This window comes from Mytilus trossulus, chromosome 10, assembly GCF_036588685.1.
Source record: "Mytilus trossulus isolate FHL-02 chromosome 10, PNRI_Mtr1.1.1.hap1, whole genome shotgun sequence".
NCBI lineage: Eukaryota > Metazoa > Mollusca > Bivalvia > Mytilida > Mytilidae > Mytilus > Mytilus trossulus.
The window spans coordinates 56,401,991-56,420,005 of NC_086382.1; the positions used below are offsets into that span (position 1 = coordinate 56,401,991).

Below are 18,015 nucleotides of genomic sequence, written 5' to 3' on the forward strand. Positions count from 1 at the left end.
CTGCTTGATATAACAGCTAATTTTGCTTCAAAGTGAAATCTAAAATGTAACCAAAACAAATCCAAAGTTATGATAATAGGTAAGCGTTTAGATAAGGATCAGAAGTAGCAATTAGGTAACCTGCTCTGGCTTGAGGAAGCCAATGAAAACAAATATCTGAGTTTATTTTACGCGTTCTTTGACTTTTGCCTAAAAGCTAAAAAATATAAAACATTTTTAGCTTTCTAGAACTATCAAAAGCTTTCGATAGAGTCTGGCGTGATAGCCTTTTCTATTTATTGTGGAAAACTAGCATTCAAGGTAAGTGTAGGAAACTGCTCAAATCACTTTACAGTAATGTACATAACAAAGTTTTGTTTGGTGATTGTGAACCAGGTTTCTTTGATCAATAATTTGGCTTGAAACAAGACTGTGTGTTGTCTCCGGCTCTTTTCTCTGTTCTAATAAATGACCTCGTAAGCATGCTCGAAGCCAACAATGTTGGTGCCGACCTATCCTCACAACTAGTGAATTGCCTTTTATTTGCTGATGATGTAGTCCTTATCGGGAAGTCCGAGGCGGACCTACATCGTCTGCTTGATATAACAGCTAATTTTGGTTCAAAGTGGAATCTAAAATTTAACCAAAACAAATCCAAGGTTATGATAATAGGTAAGCGTTTAGATAAAGATAAGAAGTAGCAATTATGTAACCTGATCCGGCTTGAGGAAGCCAATGAATACACATATCTCGGGGTTTATTTACGCGTTCTTTGACTTTTGCCTACCATATAAATCGTTACTTAAAAGATAACTTCGAGCACAATCTCAATTATATGACTAAGTTACTAAATGAGCACGGATCTTTCAATCGCATATTCTTCGGAGATGCCCTCTGGAACTCGGTAATACGGCCATATATCGCACACGGTTGTGCTGTGTAGCTGCCGTCATCAGTTTCAGGCAAACAAATTCTTGAAACTTACAATATAAATCGGCGAAATCCATTTTAAGTACTAATATGAATATCCCTAAGTCGGCTCTGTTCGTAGATTAAGTTGGGAACCGATAAATAATTTCCTTGATAGACAAAGGGTGTCTCATTTTGCTAGAATTCGTTACCTAGATAAGAATAGATTATGTCGAATCATATTTGACGAGCTAAAGGGCTTAGCGCTACATCGAGAATGGGGATATCCCCAGTATATGAAAAATATGTTTGATACTGTTGGTCTTGATCTTTTTTTACAACTGAAATGCTAACCTGAATATTTTCAAACAGTTTTTTGGAAAGTTTGTTCGTGAAAGAGAATTTCAAGTTATAAGAAATAAAAATAGTCTAAATGCGTTTTTCAAATTTAACCTTGCGTCAGGTAGACAGTCTTATTTGTCAAACTTGATCGATTTTAAGTCTTCAAGGTTAAAATTGTTAGCACATACAAATTGTTTACCCATGAATCAAGTTTGCTATAGAATGTGCGAGACTCAAATTTGTCAAATGTGTTCATGCAAATCTGAGGAGTCCGTGGAACATTTCGTTCTCGAAGTTTCTGAATATTCTGCTATACGAAATAAGTATTTTGCCGATATTAATGAGAACCTAAGTTCTTACATCCCCGACTTTTGCCTCACAGAGTTACCGTTCTACGAAAAATTAAACATACTGCTAGGTGAATATTTTTATAAGGTTGATTCAAATGTTTGTAAACATGTTGACACTTTTAGTAAAAAGATGTTGAGTGAAATGTTCACTTACAGATCTTCACTTTTAGAAAATTAAGCTAACTGTGATTTACGTGTGCAACTTAATTGATGTGATCTCTAAATGTTGAGATTTTATATTAATATATAATGCTGTTATGTTTTACATGAATGTTGACTTGTTTTAAAAAAAGAAATATTTTTTAACTTTGATATTGTCCTATGTGTATTTTTATTTCATTGTACTTTATTCATTGTATATGCTCTTGCACGCATTTGTGGTTACCCTACCTGCAAGTGCCCCCGTTGTAAAGGGCTAGTTTCTTATTAAATATAAATATATATATATAAACAAACGCTTACTACTGTTGCCTTTATGTATCATTATGTAAAAAACATGACATAAATCAGACCGCAAAACAAGGAGAAACAAAACGTATTAGCTAAAAGAGCATATATATAATTAAATGTTTTTAAAAAAGAAGAATGTTACAATTAAACTTATCTTGCATTTAAAATGACAGGTCGTCTTACTATTCTTTTACAATGGATAATAGTTTCAACCAAGTATAATAAGGTCAGAATGTCACTATGAATACTTAGAATCCCTGAAAGTACAAAAGTAAGTCGATTCTTAGGTTTGACTTGGTTAAACTTATTATATTGAATGAATAATCTTATAGTAATTTATGTTTTTTTTTGTCCTTTCATAGATATTAATAAATATACTTAATTGTAAATACTGTAAAGTGATATTATGTTTTCGTATATAATCACACCATCAGTATCATATGCTCGTCCTTAAATTATGTAAATTGCGGGATTTTTTGTAGAATGACCCACTTGCCAAATAGTTTTGTCAAAATTTAGAACCTAAGCACAGCTGATATATTTTCACATTTAATTTGAAATGGAAACCCATTTTTTTATTCCGTTAAAATATGTTATTAGAAATTGTTATGTTATTTAACCTTCGCAGATTATGCATTATATTCTCTCCTTACCGTAAAACAATTTTTTTTAATTTCATTAATTCAACACGCATAACAAAGATATTTTACACAATTACACAATGACAATGTATAAGTATAGAGCCACGCCAAAAGACTGTTACTAAACATGGTATACAGGTTAAATCTCCATTAACTGCAAACTACTGCATATCTAAGTTTAGAAGCACATAACTAGGGTCCAGAGAGGGATGGCAGCAGTGAGAACATATACAAGGTACATATAAAATCTCAGAAAACTTCACTCAATATATTATAAAACAAATTATTTTACAGACAATTCTAATGTTATTTTAAATTTTACCCAAACTTTGTTTTAATATTGTTGATTCATTTATTTTCGTGGGCACAATTTTCGTGGATGAAGGAAAACTTGCACATTCGTTGTTTTGCCGAAGTCTTTATGCAAGCCTTAAGAAAAATTTTATTCGATGAACATACCTGGTTCACACTTTACCCACGAAATCAACGAAAATTGGTATCCAATGAATAATAATGAATAATAAATAGATTCGGCGAAAACACACATGTATTAAAGAATAAACCGAAAGGAGACACTCAAGTACGAAAAAAGCAACGGAACATTTTAGGATAAAATCTAATTGGTTGATAGGATAACTCACAAATAAGTTTTTTGAAATAAGAAAAGCCAACCCAAGGCAAAAACCATATCGTGTAGATAACTACATAAAGTTATTAAAACACTTCACTATATACCGACTAAGAAGACACAAAAGAGGTTATCAAAAAATAAAAAAAAAAGAACAAGGCCAGATGTGTATGTCCAAACGATCATGCAAAGGGTTTGGTATTGACAATGATAAAACTATTCGAAATAACCACATTGACGATGATTCAATTCATTTAAGGTTACCATACCGCTGTCAATATAGAGCGAACCTTATACCATACCGTATTTATAAGGTTTCAATATTACCAATGTGAAACGATTCAAACGAAAAACATGAACAGCCAAAAAAATTGTCAACATGCGACTTCCCTTACTAACGAAACAATATCTTAAGAAAAAAATTTGAAAACAAATTATTTTGCCTCTTAAATTTTAAAGTCTACTCCAGATTTAATCAGTCCAACTGTTCAAACATAGTAATGACATATTTATTAAGTTCTGTATACCGAAAAGGACGGATAAGAAAGAAGGCAGTTCATCCTTAAACTAAAAATGTATGTAGGACAGGGTGTCAGATACTAATATAATAATATATTATATCACTATATAGGTTATAATCGGCTGATGACAAAGTCTGGTTTTAATGAACTTTTTTAGGAAAAATATTCTCATATCGACCGCATGCATATTCTTTAATTGTGATATAAGCCCTGTCAATTTGACAAAAATAGAACAAACATTCATTTGATTGGTGTTAACTATTTTAATTGTATGTAGGACAGAGGTGCAATATACTAAAAGTATAAGAGAGGTGACAGATAGTCATACAAAAGATATTCCAGAAGTTGAAAAACATTGGTTAGCAATAAAAAACGACAACATACAAAAACAGTGCTCAAGACACAGCATAGAAACAAAAGACTGGAAATCAAGAACCTAACCTAACCCGATGTGATCTTAGGTGCTCCTGAAGGGTGGACATAGTTTGATCTCCATGTGACACCCGTAAATATTTATAAATGCCGATACACCTCTTCTGAAAAAGGAATGAAAAAACCCTTCAAGATTCGTCAAATCTATTTTTTTACAACATGATAAAATTCATTTGTATAGTTTAGGTTCTTGTCATTTATAATAGATAATAGAAGTACAATATTTAAAGCTATTTTTATTAAATACTATTGTTATGGTTTGTTAGTAGACATAAACATAAAAGACAATACACATAAATGATTAGGATGAAATATATTGCACATGCCCTTGTAAGTGACTCAATAATGTTCTTTCACTTTATAGAATTCTTTTTGTTGTGAATGTATCGTCACATCCAACCTTTACACAACTACATGCTGTTGGGATCTTCTCGGCATGGAGAGTTATTCTTCCATTGTCACTAGGACATAACACTGCCATGGTTCTGGTGACGTAATTGGTTGGTCGGCAGTAATAATCTTTTTGTGGGGCATAATGGAATCTACATTTTGTTGTTCTCTTATGGCTGTAAAATTAAAAGTAAGAACAAATTAAGTTAACATAAATATGATATTTTTTTGCTGGAATTACGTTAAATGAGATGCAGGCTACACTCCAATGATACAAATAACCCAAGGTATATAATGAAAGTGAAGTCTTCAACGCTAGACATATGTGATGGGCGGCTTTCATTTCCATAGTTTTTATTTTTTGGTAATTCCCCTCCCCCATTTTCAATTGTGTTTCCTCATTATTCTCTATTCCTTATTTTTTTTGACTATTTTTCTTTTCTTTTTTCACCGATTTTCTGCATTTTTTGTCCTTTATCCTCTATCCTGTAAAACCCACCCAGACTTAATGTGTCTCATACATTTACGATGGGGTAAAACAATACATGTAGATTAGAAAAAAACACAGACTGATTACTAGCTGTAAGGGACAAGATCGGAAAGTATGGGAAGAGAGAGATCGTTAATAATTCGTTAAAAAAGATATCGGGGACTGTCGAAAGTAATAGACAATACAACAGACATTACCAACCACTTCCATCCGACACCTATTGATAAAGTACAATAGACAAACAACAAGGAATAGGGTTGATATAGACTAACATGAAACTGGTCCACTATTGTTGGGCCATCGCAGTTCAACATGCGCAAATATGTATGTTTTAGAATATGAAATTTAGAAACTCATTAACTGGACCAACACACACATTACAATCTAGGGATTACCACAAATATGAATCATTAGGATCAGTAACACGTACATAGTCACGTTTGGACTCTATATCAGTTTAGCCTTACTACAGTAGCATGTCTTTTTTCTTGGATTTGGTGCCATTTGATTCAGAAATATTTAACGTTTTTTCTCTCTCATTTTCTGTATTCAATCGTTCATTATGAAAACATGAATAAGATGAAGTGTTACTTATACTTAAGAAAGACATCCACCAAATTCTAAACAAAACTTTCTTCTATTTTTACATTATTTTTGGTTGATCTTAGTGTTAATTGTTTTATAACTAAATGATATGTTTGAGACTAAAAATTAACTCACCCTATACACTCCACTTTATAAATTGTTTGGACTCCTTGTTCGCTTAAAACGACTTCACAAATTTCATCCCCCAGTTTTTTACCAGTCATTATTTGGTTGATGGATCTATAAATATGGGTCACAGGTGTGCGCACTTCTCTGCACATAGGAAATTTATGGATCTTTGCCATTTTCGTCATTCTGAAATAAAAACATGGTTATATTTATCTAAATCATTTTGTTCTAATGCAGTTTTTATCACGAAATAGAAGAATATTGTAAGACATGTTAACAGATGGTAAAGTTTAAATAACTGTGAAATGTTACTAGTAGTACTGCAAACAGCATTAATTCGATATAAAATGTGTTCAAAATTAAAAATAGCATCATTATCTCTGCAATATTCTAAAAAAAGAAATAATTAAAAGAATCTGAGCTCTATTTTGTGATTGTGAGTATTTATTTCCTACAAAAGAACCAACCAGATAGAAAACATTGAAATGTGTTTATGTAAAAGATTAGTATCAGCTCCAAATTGAACAAGAGTTCAACTTTCAAAAAACAACTCATTTAGGTGCTATGGGTTTAGAATGAAACAAAAAGAAATAATATGCACTCTGACCGTTCCGTGTAAAGACATTTCTGAAGAAACCATTTTAAAATTGCAGTGGTGACTTAAAATTTTCTATTTTTAAAATGTATTTACCCAGTTCCTCTGACATCCTCTACTGCATTTTGTTTAGAGAATATGTGTTTTGAGACACCATCGCATTCTTTGCTGTGTTTTAAGTAATTCACAAAACTTCCATCTGAGTCTGTCATTGCTTGACGGCTGTAAGAGAGAGTTTTATTTAAATCTCATCAAATATCAATCACATCTTTAATGTCAAGGCTGTTCAATAAGCTTTTACTGTATGTAGAGATAAGATGTTTTAATTGGTATGAGGCAGTAAGATGATTTATTTAGTATTAAATGGAAGCATAATTTGCCTCATCTACTTATATTTATATTAAAACACAATGACTGCTATGCTATACAAAATGATGAAATATCGGAGCTAGCGATTGTTTTTTTTTTTTTAATTTGTATTTGTTTTTGTCTTAAGTGAAGCGTGTGTGTGAATTCTGATCCTTGATCTTTACGTTTTGCACTTTTTGTTGTAACATATCACCAAAGTTTTAATGGACTTTAGGTAAACCTCAACGATTACCTCGAGAATCTCATTTATTTTCTCAGAAGTGCTCTCATTATATTTTTAATTATTGCATAATCATGGCATCTATGATGAGTTTATTTATTAATAACATTTTGAATGATAAGAGTACTTACATGTTATATCTAACGTAGTTTTCTGGGACCTTACTCTTATCACATATCCATTCCTGTGGTGGTAGACATTGTCTATACAACAAGTCGTATTTCTGACAGAGCTGAAATTTCTTACTCATCGGATTAGGGAGAGCAGTTGCAAGCGTCACAGCTATGACAGCAATGTACAGTTGAAGTGGAATCTGAGAAAAAATCAACACATGTTTTAAATGAATGTCGTACAGCTATCTTTGGTTTCATCTATTTAATGATAAGTTTTGGTCACAGGAATAATATGCGTAAAGATTATCAAGCATTACTACTAATACTTTTATATATGTAAACAAGCTATTAATATTTTCAAATAAATGAAAATACATCATGCTCAAATAAACGAACCACTACTAGTTGAATATATAAAGTTGAAGTGGAACCTGATAGAAAATAAATACATATTTTCTAAATAAATGTCTTTAGGCTATCTTTTATTTATTAATTCAATAAACAGTTTTGGTTACAGTGATACAATTATTTGAAGATTAACATGCAATACTATCTATATTGTTTATATATTCAAATCCTTTATTCTTTAATATTTTCAATAGAACAAGAAGACATCGTGTCCAAATAAACGAACCACAAGTAGCGAAATAGTAAAAACAGAGACACTTATATATATTTATATATACATAGGTATAAGCAGATGAGGTATAAGTGCCAATGACACTCACCATTCTAGTCAAAATTTATAAAAGTAAACAACTAAAGGTTATATACATGCATTTATGTCTCTTGTAATAAAAGTTGATGATCATAATTAAAACATTCGTTTGATACAAAGATTTCTTTAAAATGAAGAAATTTTCCGAAACATTTATCTTACAAAAGTTTTTTTTTCATATAAAAAAACGTTTTAATTTCACTGATCGTTTTCAAAAACTTGTTCACAAAAGTTACCTAAATATAAGTAGTTCCTGTAATATTTACCATTTAAAGACTTTGATATATAGGTAAATTCAGAATAGAGTTATGTATACAGAATATTTCCCGAACAAAATATAGTTTTTTCCAAATAGAACATTTTAATACTTAGAGTATCTTTTGCGGTGTTCAAACATTTTCATCTAATTATAAATATATCTTTTTACATTAATTTTGATTACATCTTACCATTGTTATTTCTAGTATCGAATCAAAATTAAATCTGATTTATAAACTAGAAAATACGGATATTTATATGCATAAACGAGGAAATTAACTTCTACTGTTTTGTAACATCGTTTTTTGATTCGTCCTTTTATTTGTACGTTATACACTGATGTATTACTTAAAAGTCTTAAGGCTATGTTAACAAAATAAAAGTTACGTCACAATACATCATGTTTATCATATACATGCTTTGATATCTTTGCAAAATACTCCTTTGTTTTTCTTTTAAAATACATAATTATGGTTTTGACTATTTGACGTAATAGTGTCCTAACGAGCTGCGATTGGCTTTAACATCCTTTTCCTCATGGCACTAGAATACATAAAAGAAACGAAATTTTGAGTATTTAGAAAGAACAGTTGTTCGACAGATATTAAGATGGTATAAGAAGTATTCTTTAATTAATGATATTTTAGTTTAGTAAAGCTGCATACACTATTATATTGTAAGTTAACACATTTTATATAAAAATCATTTTTAGATGATTGGTAATATAAAAGTAAAGTATGCACTGTAATATTTAACATTGGTTCTTTTATATCAAGACATTTTATTTACAAATGTGAATGAAATCGTGTTATAACAATTGTAAACTTATCTTTTATCTAGATGACTATGTTTATTGTTTGGTTTGCGGTACTAGGAGTCACTGGAGCTTACAAGTGTATGGATCCTCCAGAAATGCATTGGCCTGATAAGGTCAGAATATGTGATGGAGAATTTGGAAATAGTCCTGGATGTAATGATGACTATACAGTCCCGTATAACCAGTAGGTACATCCTTGAGCCAGAAATATTCTAGACACATTACAAGTATTATTAAACTTTCTAACTTGAAAATTTGAAAATTGCACTTGAATGATTTTCAACAGATTTTATGAATTAAAACTGTGTATGTATTTAGCAGCAGTCGATTTCTAATTTATATGACTATCCGAATATTAGATTTTTACATCAATTTCGTAGAGGTTTGTTGTCTAATTGCTTGTAATAAAGAATTTGCTCAACTCTATATTTTATTAATCGCTTCGTATGAATTTTATTTTCATTTGTATCTATTTTTCAGTAATCATATAGAAAACGCCCTTCAAGCTGACAGAGATCTTCTATCCTTCGTTGAGGATTCTTGTAAAATATACTCTCCAGAACTTCCCCTTGAATATGAGTAAGTTTTGATTAATATCTATCAGTAATTATAATGACATTCGCCAAAATCGAAGGGCTATATGTTGTAACGAGGTTGTGTGTTACTTGTTGCTATCTGAATGTTCCAAATTCCTCAAAAATGATAACCAACTTTCTAAATAGATATAACAAATCATCAATGAAATAATATTTATCAATTTCATCCTTCCGAATCGATCACCTTGCTTTATTTTCATCAAGAGCGCCTTAACACAAAATATTGAAAAACCAAAAATGTATAGATAAATGAAAAAGTTATGAGCTATGTCACTATAATGGACATTAAACGAATGTTTTATACATTTGATAAATATAATTAAGATGTATTCTCATTAGATATTTTATTAAAACACAGTCATATCATTTATGACCACTTTTGTATTACTACAAAGTAATAACATTCATCAACAATATGATATAACAACACAGTCAGAACATTTATCAACACTTTTCTTTATTACAAGTCCTTCACAATGTGTTATAACAACACAGAGACGTCATGACACTCGTCCACACCGGGTAGTCACAATACAATCATCAAATCGTTTCATAACGTCTTATGACATCAAAGTTCTAAATTTTAACAGCATTTTATTATTACAAGAAAGTTACAACATTTAATCGCAACGTGTGATATTTCAACAAAGTCATATATATTGTTATGAAATTACCTGGACGGCTAGAAATCATAAGAAACATATAGTCTATTATTTTTCCATTCCGTACAAATTTATATGATTCCCCCCTTTTTAGACAATGTCCAATTGATGGTGGTGATCTTGGAAAAACGCTAGGCAGATGTGAGAAAGTTTGTGATGGCAATTATGTTAATGTAACAGCTGTGAATGTGCAAATGGTAGACGAAAAAACAAAAAGCTTTAGATGGAGCAAATGTTATGTTATACGTCCATGGGAACAGAAAGTTTACTATATGAAGTGCAAGTAAGTAGTTATATCACTCAAAGCTGTTTTTTCTAATGAACTTTTTTCAATTTTCAATTATTATTATCATTGAAGTAGAGGTGGTATCAAAAAGTCAAATATGTTCACATGTATTGATTGTGATACTTCGTTTAATATCTTATCAACCTTTCTTCTCTATTTATTTTTCAAGTTTACTAATTGGTAAATGATGAGGTTCAGGCTCATCTTCTTAAATACTTTATTATGTTTGATGGAAATTGAAGATTACAGGCTTCTTTATCTAAAGCAAACAAATAGTTATTTGATTTTTTTTAAATTTCAGAAGTGATCGACCTACTTTTGAGAGCAGTTCATTTAAGTGTGTTCCTGACAACTTTATCAGACGTAGGGTTGCTGTTTTCTGTCCAGAATTCAAAGAGCACCAATGTCAAAAAGTGGACCTCGAATTACCAACTAATTGTGCTGCAAGCCGATTTGAATGTGTCCAACCGAAGAAAACAAAGCAACAAAGCGTAGACAGCTTTTTCGATTCATTGTTTTTGTAGTCCAGTCTTTTAAAGAACTATCCGCACAGTGTGCTGCAGGTCGATTCTAATGGTGTCATAAAAACCATTCCGAACAGACGAAAAAGATTAAATGCCTTCAATTGTGACCTCACATATTAGAAAGTTTTGTATTTAAATCCATGCAGACTGTGATATTTTGTTGTTTTTTTTGTAATATTGTGCACATCATCATCCATTATGCCATGTTCTTGTAATAGTGACTAATGTATAAATAAAATATAATATTTTATATATCTGTGTCTGGTAGTTTATTTTCCCCCTGTGTAGGATAGTTAGTAATTGACATTAGTTAAAGAGATTTTATTACGAATTAAGATTTCATTGGTTTATCTTATTTTCCATTATAAAAGATAGCATGTCTTGCGAGAGGTTTGGCATGCCATTTAACCAGGTTTAACCCTATTTATTTAAGCCAGGAATATATATATTATCAAATAGTTCGTTGTATGTGTGTTGGCGTTTTTTTTTGTGGTAAATTGTGAAGTGTTTCAATAACTACATGTAGTTATCTAATCCGAAATTACTCTGATGTCCAACGACTGTTTTGGCAGACAAGCTTGGGCCGTGTGACGTCAGAGCTCGTCCCATATCAAAAAGTTGATATTTGCCCGTCCAAAATGGCTGCGCTGCTTCGTTGCTTCTAGGGCCGACTGACGGCCTTGGAATTATATAAATCGGGCATCAATCTGTTAATTTTTCATTTATCTCTTCATTCATGTCACCCTTTATATCCCCCTATATTAATAGTTTTCACAGTAACGCATCGATTTTGGCATTTTAACTTTCATTTTGAAAGATTGTCATTTGTCATGTGATCAACGAGAAAAAGTAAGGCACAATGTATTATGGGAGCTGATGGCCCTAGGTCAATGTGAATACATAATCTAACATCTCGTTCATTTACGATGCAAGTAAGGTCCGAGTGCTTCCGATTGTTATCATTATTGGCTACTAAATGTTTAATACCGATCTCCTGTAAAGGAGGTTAAGAAATATACACAATCCCGAAATTAGCATAAATATTTGAATAATTTCAGTCTCGAGGCCGCCAACTCGTAACTTGTCGTCCATTTGAAAATGAAAGTCAAAATGCCGGAATCGATAAGTCACTGTGAAAACTATTAAAATAGGGAAAATAATGGGTGGCAGGTAGGTGAAACTTACATGAATGAAGAGATAAATAAAAAATGGACAGATTGATGACCGATTTATATAATTCCAAGGCCGTCAGTTGGCCCTAGAAGCAACGAAGCAGCGTATCCCTTTAAGACGTGCAAATATCCACTTTATGATATGGGACGAGGTCTGACGTCCAACGACTCCACCTTGTCTGGCAAAACAGCCGTTGGACGTCAGAGTAATCTCGGACTAGAAGTTATCTACACGACGTAGATTATGCCTTGGATTGACTTTTTTTTTTTATTTCAAACAAATGATTTGCGAGTTATTCAATCAACCAGTAAGGTTTTATCCCATATTGTTCCGTTGCTTTTCTCGTACTTTTTGTTTGTTTCCATCGGGTTTAGTCTATAATCTATATTTGTTTTCGCCGAAGCGATTTATGACTTTTAAACTTAAAATGCAAAATGAAGTTAAGGAATTTCTTTCGACAACAGATAGATAAAATTATAAGAAATCTTCAGTCGCACAAAGCAAGTGGTATTGATGAGATTCCCAATGATTTTTTTTAAGTTTGGTGGCGATGCTCTTGTGGATTCACTCGTTGATCTCTTCACCATTATTACTGACCTTGAAGCTGTACCTGGTGACTGGCAAAATGGCATCATCAAACCCCTACTCAAAGCTGGGTCTGTCTATGATATTGATAACTATAGGGGGATTACTTTAACGTCTAATGTGTACAAGGTATATTCGAAAATTTTGGAGGAATCTGTAATGACCTACTTAGAAGAAAATAATATTTTGGGCGATGTTCAGGGGGCATTTAGAAACAATAGAAGAACAGAGGATCATAAATTTACTCTACAAGGTATTTGTTCTATTCGAAAAGCTAAAAAATAGAAAAAAAATATAGCTTTTTTAGACCTATCAAAAGCTTTCGATAGAGTCTGGTGTGATGGCCTTTTCTATTAATTGTGGAAAACTGGTATTCAAGGTAAGAGTTGAAAACTGCTCAAATCACTTTACAGTAATGTATCAAACAAAGTTTTGTTTGGTGATTATGAAACAGGTTTCTTAGAATTTGGCTTGAAACAAGGTTGTATCTTGTCTCCGACTCTTTTTTCTGTTCTAATGAATGACCCCGTAAGCATGCTCGAAGCCAACAATTTTGGTGCCGAACTATCCTCACAACTAGTAAATTGCCTTTTATGTGCTGATGATGAAGTTCTTATCGGGAAGTCCGAGGCGGAACTACATCGTCTGCTTGATATAACAGCTAATTTTGCTTCAAAGTGAAATCTAAAATATAATCAAAACAAATCCAAGGTTATGAAAATAGGTAAGCGTTTATATAAAGATAAGAAATGGCAATAAGGTGACCGGCTCCTTGAGGAAGCCAATGAATACAAATATCTTGGAGTTTATTTTACCCGTTCTTTGATTTTTGCCTTCCATATAAATTGTTACTTAAAAAAAACTTCGAGCGCAAGCTCAATTATATGACTAAGTTGCTAAATGAGCACGGATCTTTCAATCGCATATCCTTCGGAGATTCCCTCTGGAACTCGGTAATACGGCCATCTATTGCACATGGTTGTGCTGTATGGCTGCCGTCGTCAGCCTCAAGCAAACAAATTCTTGAAACTTGACAATATGAACCGGCGAAACTCATTTTTAGTGGTAATATGAATATCCTTAAGTCGGCTCTGTTCGTAGATTTGGGTTGGGAACCGATAAATGATTTCCTTGATAGACAAAGGGTGTCTAATTTTGCTAGAATTCATGACAAAGATAAGAAAAGATAATTTCGAATCATATTTGACGAGCTAAAGGGCTTAGCGCTACATCAAGGATGGGGATTTCCTCAGTATATGAAAAATGTGTTTAATTAGTTATCAAAAGTACCAGGATTATAATTTTTTACGCCAGACGCGCGTTTCGTCTACATAAGACTCATCAGTGACGCTCAGATCAAAATAGTTAAAAAGCCAAATAAATACAAAGTTGAAGAGCATTGAGGATCCAAAATTCCAAAAAGTTGTGCCAAATATGGCTAAGGTAATCTACTCCTGGGGTAAGAAAATCCTTAGTTTTTTCGAAAAATGCAAAGTTTTGTAAACAGAAAATTTATAAAAATGACCATATAATTGTTAAAACTGTCGGTCTTGATTATTTTTAAAAACTCAAATGTTAACCTGAATATTTTTAAACAGTTTTTGGGGAAGTTTGTTCGTGAAAGAGAATTTCAAGTTATAAGAAATAAAAGTAGTCTAAATGCGTTCTCCAAATTCAACCTTTTTGCGTCTGGTAGACAGCCTTATTTGTCAAACTTGTCGATTTTAAGTCTACAAGGTTAAAATGGTTAGCACGACAACATTGTTTACTTATGAATCAAGTTTTGTATAGAATGAAGATGTGCGAGACTCCCATTTGTCAAATGTGTTCATGCAAATCTGGGGAGACCGTGGAACATTTCGTTCTCGCATGTTCTGAATATTCTCCTATACGGAATAAGTATTTTGCGGATATAAATGAGTACCTAAGTACTAACTTCCCCGACTTTTGCTTCATAGAAATACCGTCCTACGAAAAAATAAACATACTGCTAAATATAGTATAAATATCTAGTTATTTTAAAATATAATGACTTTTATATCCGAAAATTTTACCCACAAATATAGTCAAATTGTTGTTACTATAATTCGAAACATTTCTTTTATCTAGATGCATATTTTTGTTGTTTGGTTTGCGGTGTTAGGAGTATCTTGCGCTTACAAATGTATGGATCCTCCAGAAATGCATTGGCCTGATAGGGTCAGAATATGTGATGGAAATTTTAAAAATAATCTTGGATGTGATGATAAAAGATTTCAGTATAACAAGTAAGTATATTCTTAAACCATCTTTCTAAATCATAAATTTGAAAATTGTTCCTGATTGAATTTCTAATTGAGATATTAAGAAATCGGTCATTTTGTTATTCAACTTTTTTCTTGTTGATTGTCAGCTGGCATTTTATATGTGTTTCAAACGATTCAGCATAACACGTTATACACGTACTTGTCAAGATTAAGGATATTATTAAACAATTACACGACGAGAATTTCTCAACGAAGAGAAATTCTAGGAAATATTATTATAGACATATTAACATATAGATGATAGCTTTTTACTGATCTATGGCATCTATGTTGTTATTTACACACCGAATAATTTTATTGAAATTACATTTTAACTCACCGGCCTCTGTGATTGTAAAGTAAGCACTCCAGAGAACAGATTTGTTAAAGATTGATTGACACATATTCTATTGAGCATTCGTTACCCATACAAAAATCTAGAACATTAAATTTGTAGTTATATAATTATTTTCACCTATATATGCTAATTTCTGTGCAATTTCTCTTATGAAGAGATGTCTTTTTAGCAATCACACCACGACTTCATTTTTATGTTTCAAATTACTAGAGTATTATACTTTGATGAATATTGTTATAAGTAAAATGTATACCTTTTTTAATTGTATTGTAATTTTTATTTTAGTGATCATATAGAAAGCGTCCTTCAAGCTGATAGAGATCTCTTATCCTTCGTTGAGGATTCATGTAAAATATACTCTCCAGAACTTCCCCTTGAATGTGAGTAAGTTTATCAATAAATTAGAAAATATTTGTTATTACCTCCGTCACTATCGAGGGGACAAAACCTTTTCTAAACAGGTTTGTTTTAGTAGACACTGGATGTATTTATTACTATCTGGTTGTCTTTTAATTTCATTTTTTTTAAAGTTTTAACTTCAATTCTATTTAATGTGTCATTGCATCAAAGTCAAAGCATTAATCATCAATGTGTTATTAGAAATCAGTCCAAGTATTCATCCACGAAGTATTGTTCCACCAAAGTCCGAATATTCAACCACTTAATGTTATTCCAAAAAGGTCCGAATATTCGACCACATTGTGTCATAACATTTACCGCAATGTGTTTAATGCAGCAAAGTAATTAATATTGCTATTAGTCTACATTTCAGTTTATTTGTTTCCTTTAAATAACATTTATATCATTGCTCTCCTTTATTTAAAGACAATGTCCAATTGATGGCGGTGAGCTTGGAAAACATTAGGGAGATGTGAGAAGGTTTGTGATGGCGAATATGTTACTGTTACAGCTGTAAATGTGCAAATGGTAGACGAAAGAACTAAAGTGTCACGTTGGAGCAAGTGTTATGTTATACGTCCAAGGGAACAGAAAGTCTACTACATGAACTGCAGGTAAGTAGTTATGTTTCACACATCTGTTTTCTTTCTCAGGTGCCTTTTAAAAATAATCAATTATTATCAACAATGTAGTAGTGGTAGTACCAAAAGACAAACTTGTTCACATGGATATAAGAAGTTGTGGTATGAGTGCCAATGAGACAACTCTCCATCCAAGTCACAATTTATAAAAGTCAACCATTAAAGGTCAAAGTAAGGTATTGAACACATTAGCTCACAACGAACAGCTAGTGTACAGTTTATAATGATTTATTTCTTATTTTTATCAACCTTTATCCTAATTTACTTTTCAAATAAACTTATTGGTAAATGAAGATGCTCAGGCTCATCTTCCCAAATTCTTTTGTACGTCTGATCGAAATTGAAGATTAAAAAAGCTTGCTTATTTAAATCAAACAAAAACTATTGATTTTTTTAATTTCAGAAGTGAGCAACCTACTTTTACTACTTCTTTGAGCAGTTCATTTAAGTGTGTTCCAGACAACTTTATCAGACGAAGGGTTGCTGTATTCTGTCCAGAATTTAAAGAACACCAATGTCAAAAAGTGGACATTGAATTACCCACTAACTGTGCTGCAAGTCGATTTGAATGTGTCAAACCAAAGGAAACAAGGAGGCAACAAGTAGACAGCTTTTTCGATTCATTGTTTTTGTAGTTTTCTCTTAACTACAGAAATGTATCCACACGATGTGATGTGGCTCAATTTAATGTTATCAGTTAAAGCAACAAGGCAGGAAGAAATAGATAACATGCTTTAAATTTTGAACCTCATAGATTTGGAAAGTTTTGTTTTCCTATTTTAAATCCATGTAGACTGTGATATTATGTTTTTGTTTGTTGTATTGTTCATTTCATCATCCATTATGCCATGTTCTTGTAATTGTGACTTATGTGTAAATAAAACACCAACTGTATTTATACGGGACCTGTAGTTTTTTTTTGTGTAGAATAGTTAATAATTGATATGAGTTAAGAAGATTTTACTACCAATCAGGACCCCATTTGTCATCAGTTAATTTAATTTTTCATTGAAAAATAGATAGCATGTCTTGCGTGAGGTATAGCTATTAAACCATGTAAAACCCTATATTTCATCTTAAAATGTCGTGTACCAAGTCAGGCATAAGGCAGTTATTATCAAATATAAAAAAGAAGATATGGTTTGAATGCCAAAGAGACAACTCTCCACAAAAGACCAAAATGACACAGAAATTGACAATTATAGGTCACTGTACTGCCTTCAACAATGACTATAGGTCACTGTACGTACGGTCTTTAACAATGAGCAAAGCCCATAGTTCGTTTTATGTGTATTTGCGTTTGGTTTTTTGGTACTTCGGTGTTGCTTTGTTTTCCTCTTATAGTTGATGAGTTTTGGTTCGTAACACGGTTTTGTTTTTTCTCAACCGATTTATTACTCTAAGCACAAATATATTACTGTGGACTTTATTTGAACAACAACTTTAAAAATACAAAGTTGCAATCCAAGGAGTTTATTTACAATGGCTCGTGAACTCACTGCCTATAATTGGTGGCACTTGATCAAATTGTCGATAACCGATGACACACGAATACACGGCATACAACTGA

The 18,015-nt window shown here is 31.9% G+C and overlaps 2 protein-coding genes across 2 annotated transcripts; one reads left to right on the top strand and one right to left on the bottom strand.

The window, feature by feature from the left end:
- Nucleotides 1-4,475: 4,475 nt before the first annotated feature.
- On the bottom strand, nucleotides 4,476-8,317 carry LOC134686387 (uncharacterized). The gene is made up of 5 exons (XM_063546056.1): nucleotides 8,311-8,317; nucleotides 7,162-7,343; nucleotides 6,538-6,663; nucleotides 5,853-6,032; nucleotides 4,476-4,818 (listed from the first exon to the last, which is right to left on the bottom strand). The coding sequence occupies exons 1-5, from the start codon at nucleotides 8,311-8,313 to the stop codon at nucleotides 4,611-4,613; spliced, it is 699 nt and encodes a 232-aa protein (XP_063402126.1). The 5' UTR covers nucleotides 8,314-8,317; the 3' UTR covers nucleotides 4,476-4,610.
- Nucleotides 8,318-8,664: 347 nt separating this feature from the next.
- LOC134686388 (uncharacterized) lies at nucleotides 8,665-11,256 on the top strand. Its single transcript, XM_063546057.1, has 5 exons — nucleotides 8,665-8,731; nucleotides 8,960-9,120; nucleotides 9,417-9,515; nucleotides 10,289-10,477; nucleotides 10,782-11,256. The coding sequence occupies exons 1-5, from the start codon at nucleotides 8,729-8,731 to the stop codon at nucleotides 11,002-11,004; spliced, it is 675 nt and encodes a 224-aa protein (XP_063402127.1). The 5' UTR covers nucleotides 8,665-8,728; the 3' UTR covers nucleotides 11,005-11,256.
- Nucleotides 11,257-18,015: the final 6,759 nt, after the last annotated feature.

Coding starts and splice junctions, on each gene's coding strand:
- LOC134686387 (XM_063546056.1), bottom strand. Junction 6,664..7,161: donor AACTACGTTAGATATAACAT/GTAAGTACTCTT, acceptor TCTCTCTTACAG/CCGTCAAGCAATGACAGACT. Junction 4,819..5,852: donor TATAAAGTGGAGTGTATAGG/GTGAGTTAATTT, acceptor TTAATTTTACAG/CCATAAGAGAACAACAAAAT.
- LOC134686388 (XM_063546057.1), top strand. Junction 9,121..9,416: donor TATACAGTCCCGTATAACCA/GTAGGTACATCC, acceptor TCTATTTTTCAG/TAATCATATAGAAAACGCCC. Junction 9,516..10,288: donor GAACTTCCCCTTGAATATGA/GTAAGTTTTGAT, acceptor CCCCCTTTTTAG/ACAATGTCCAATTGATGGTG.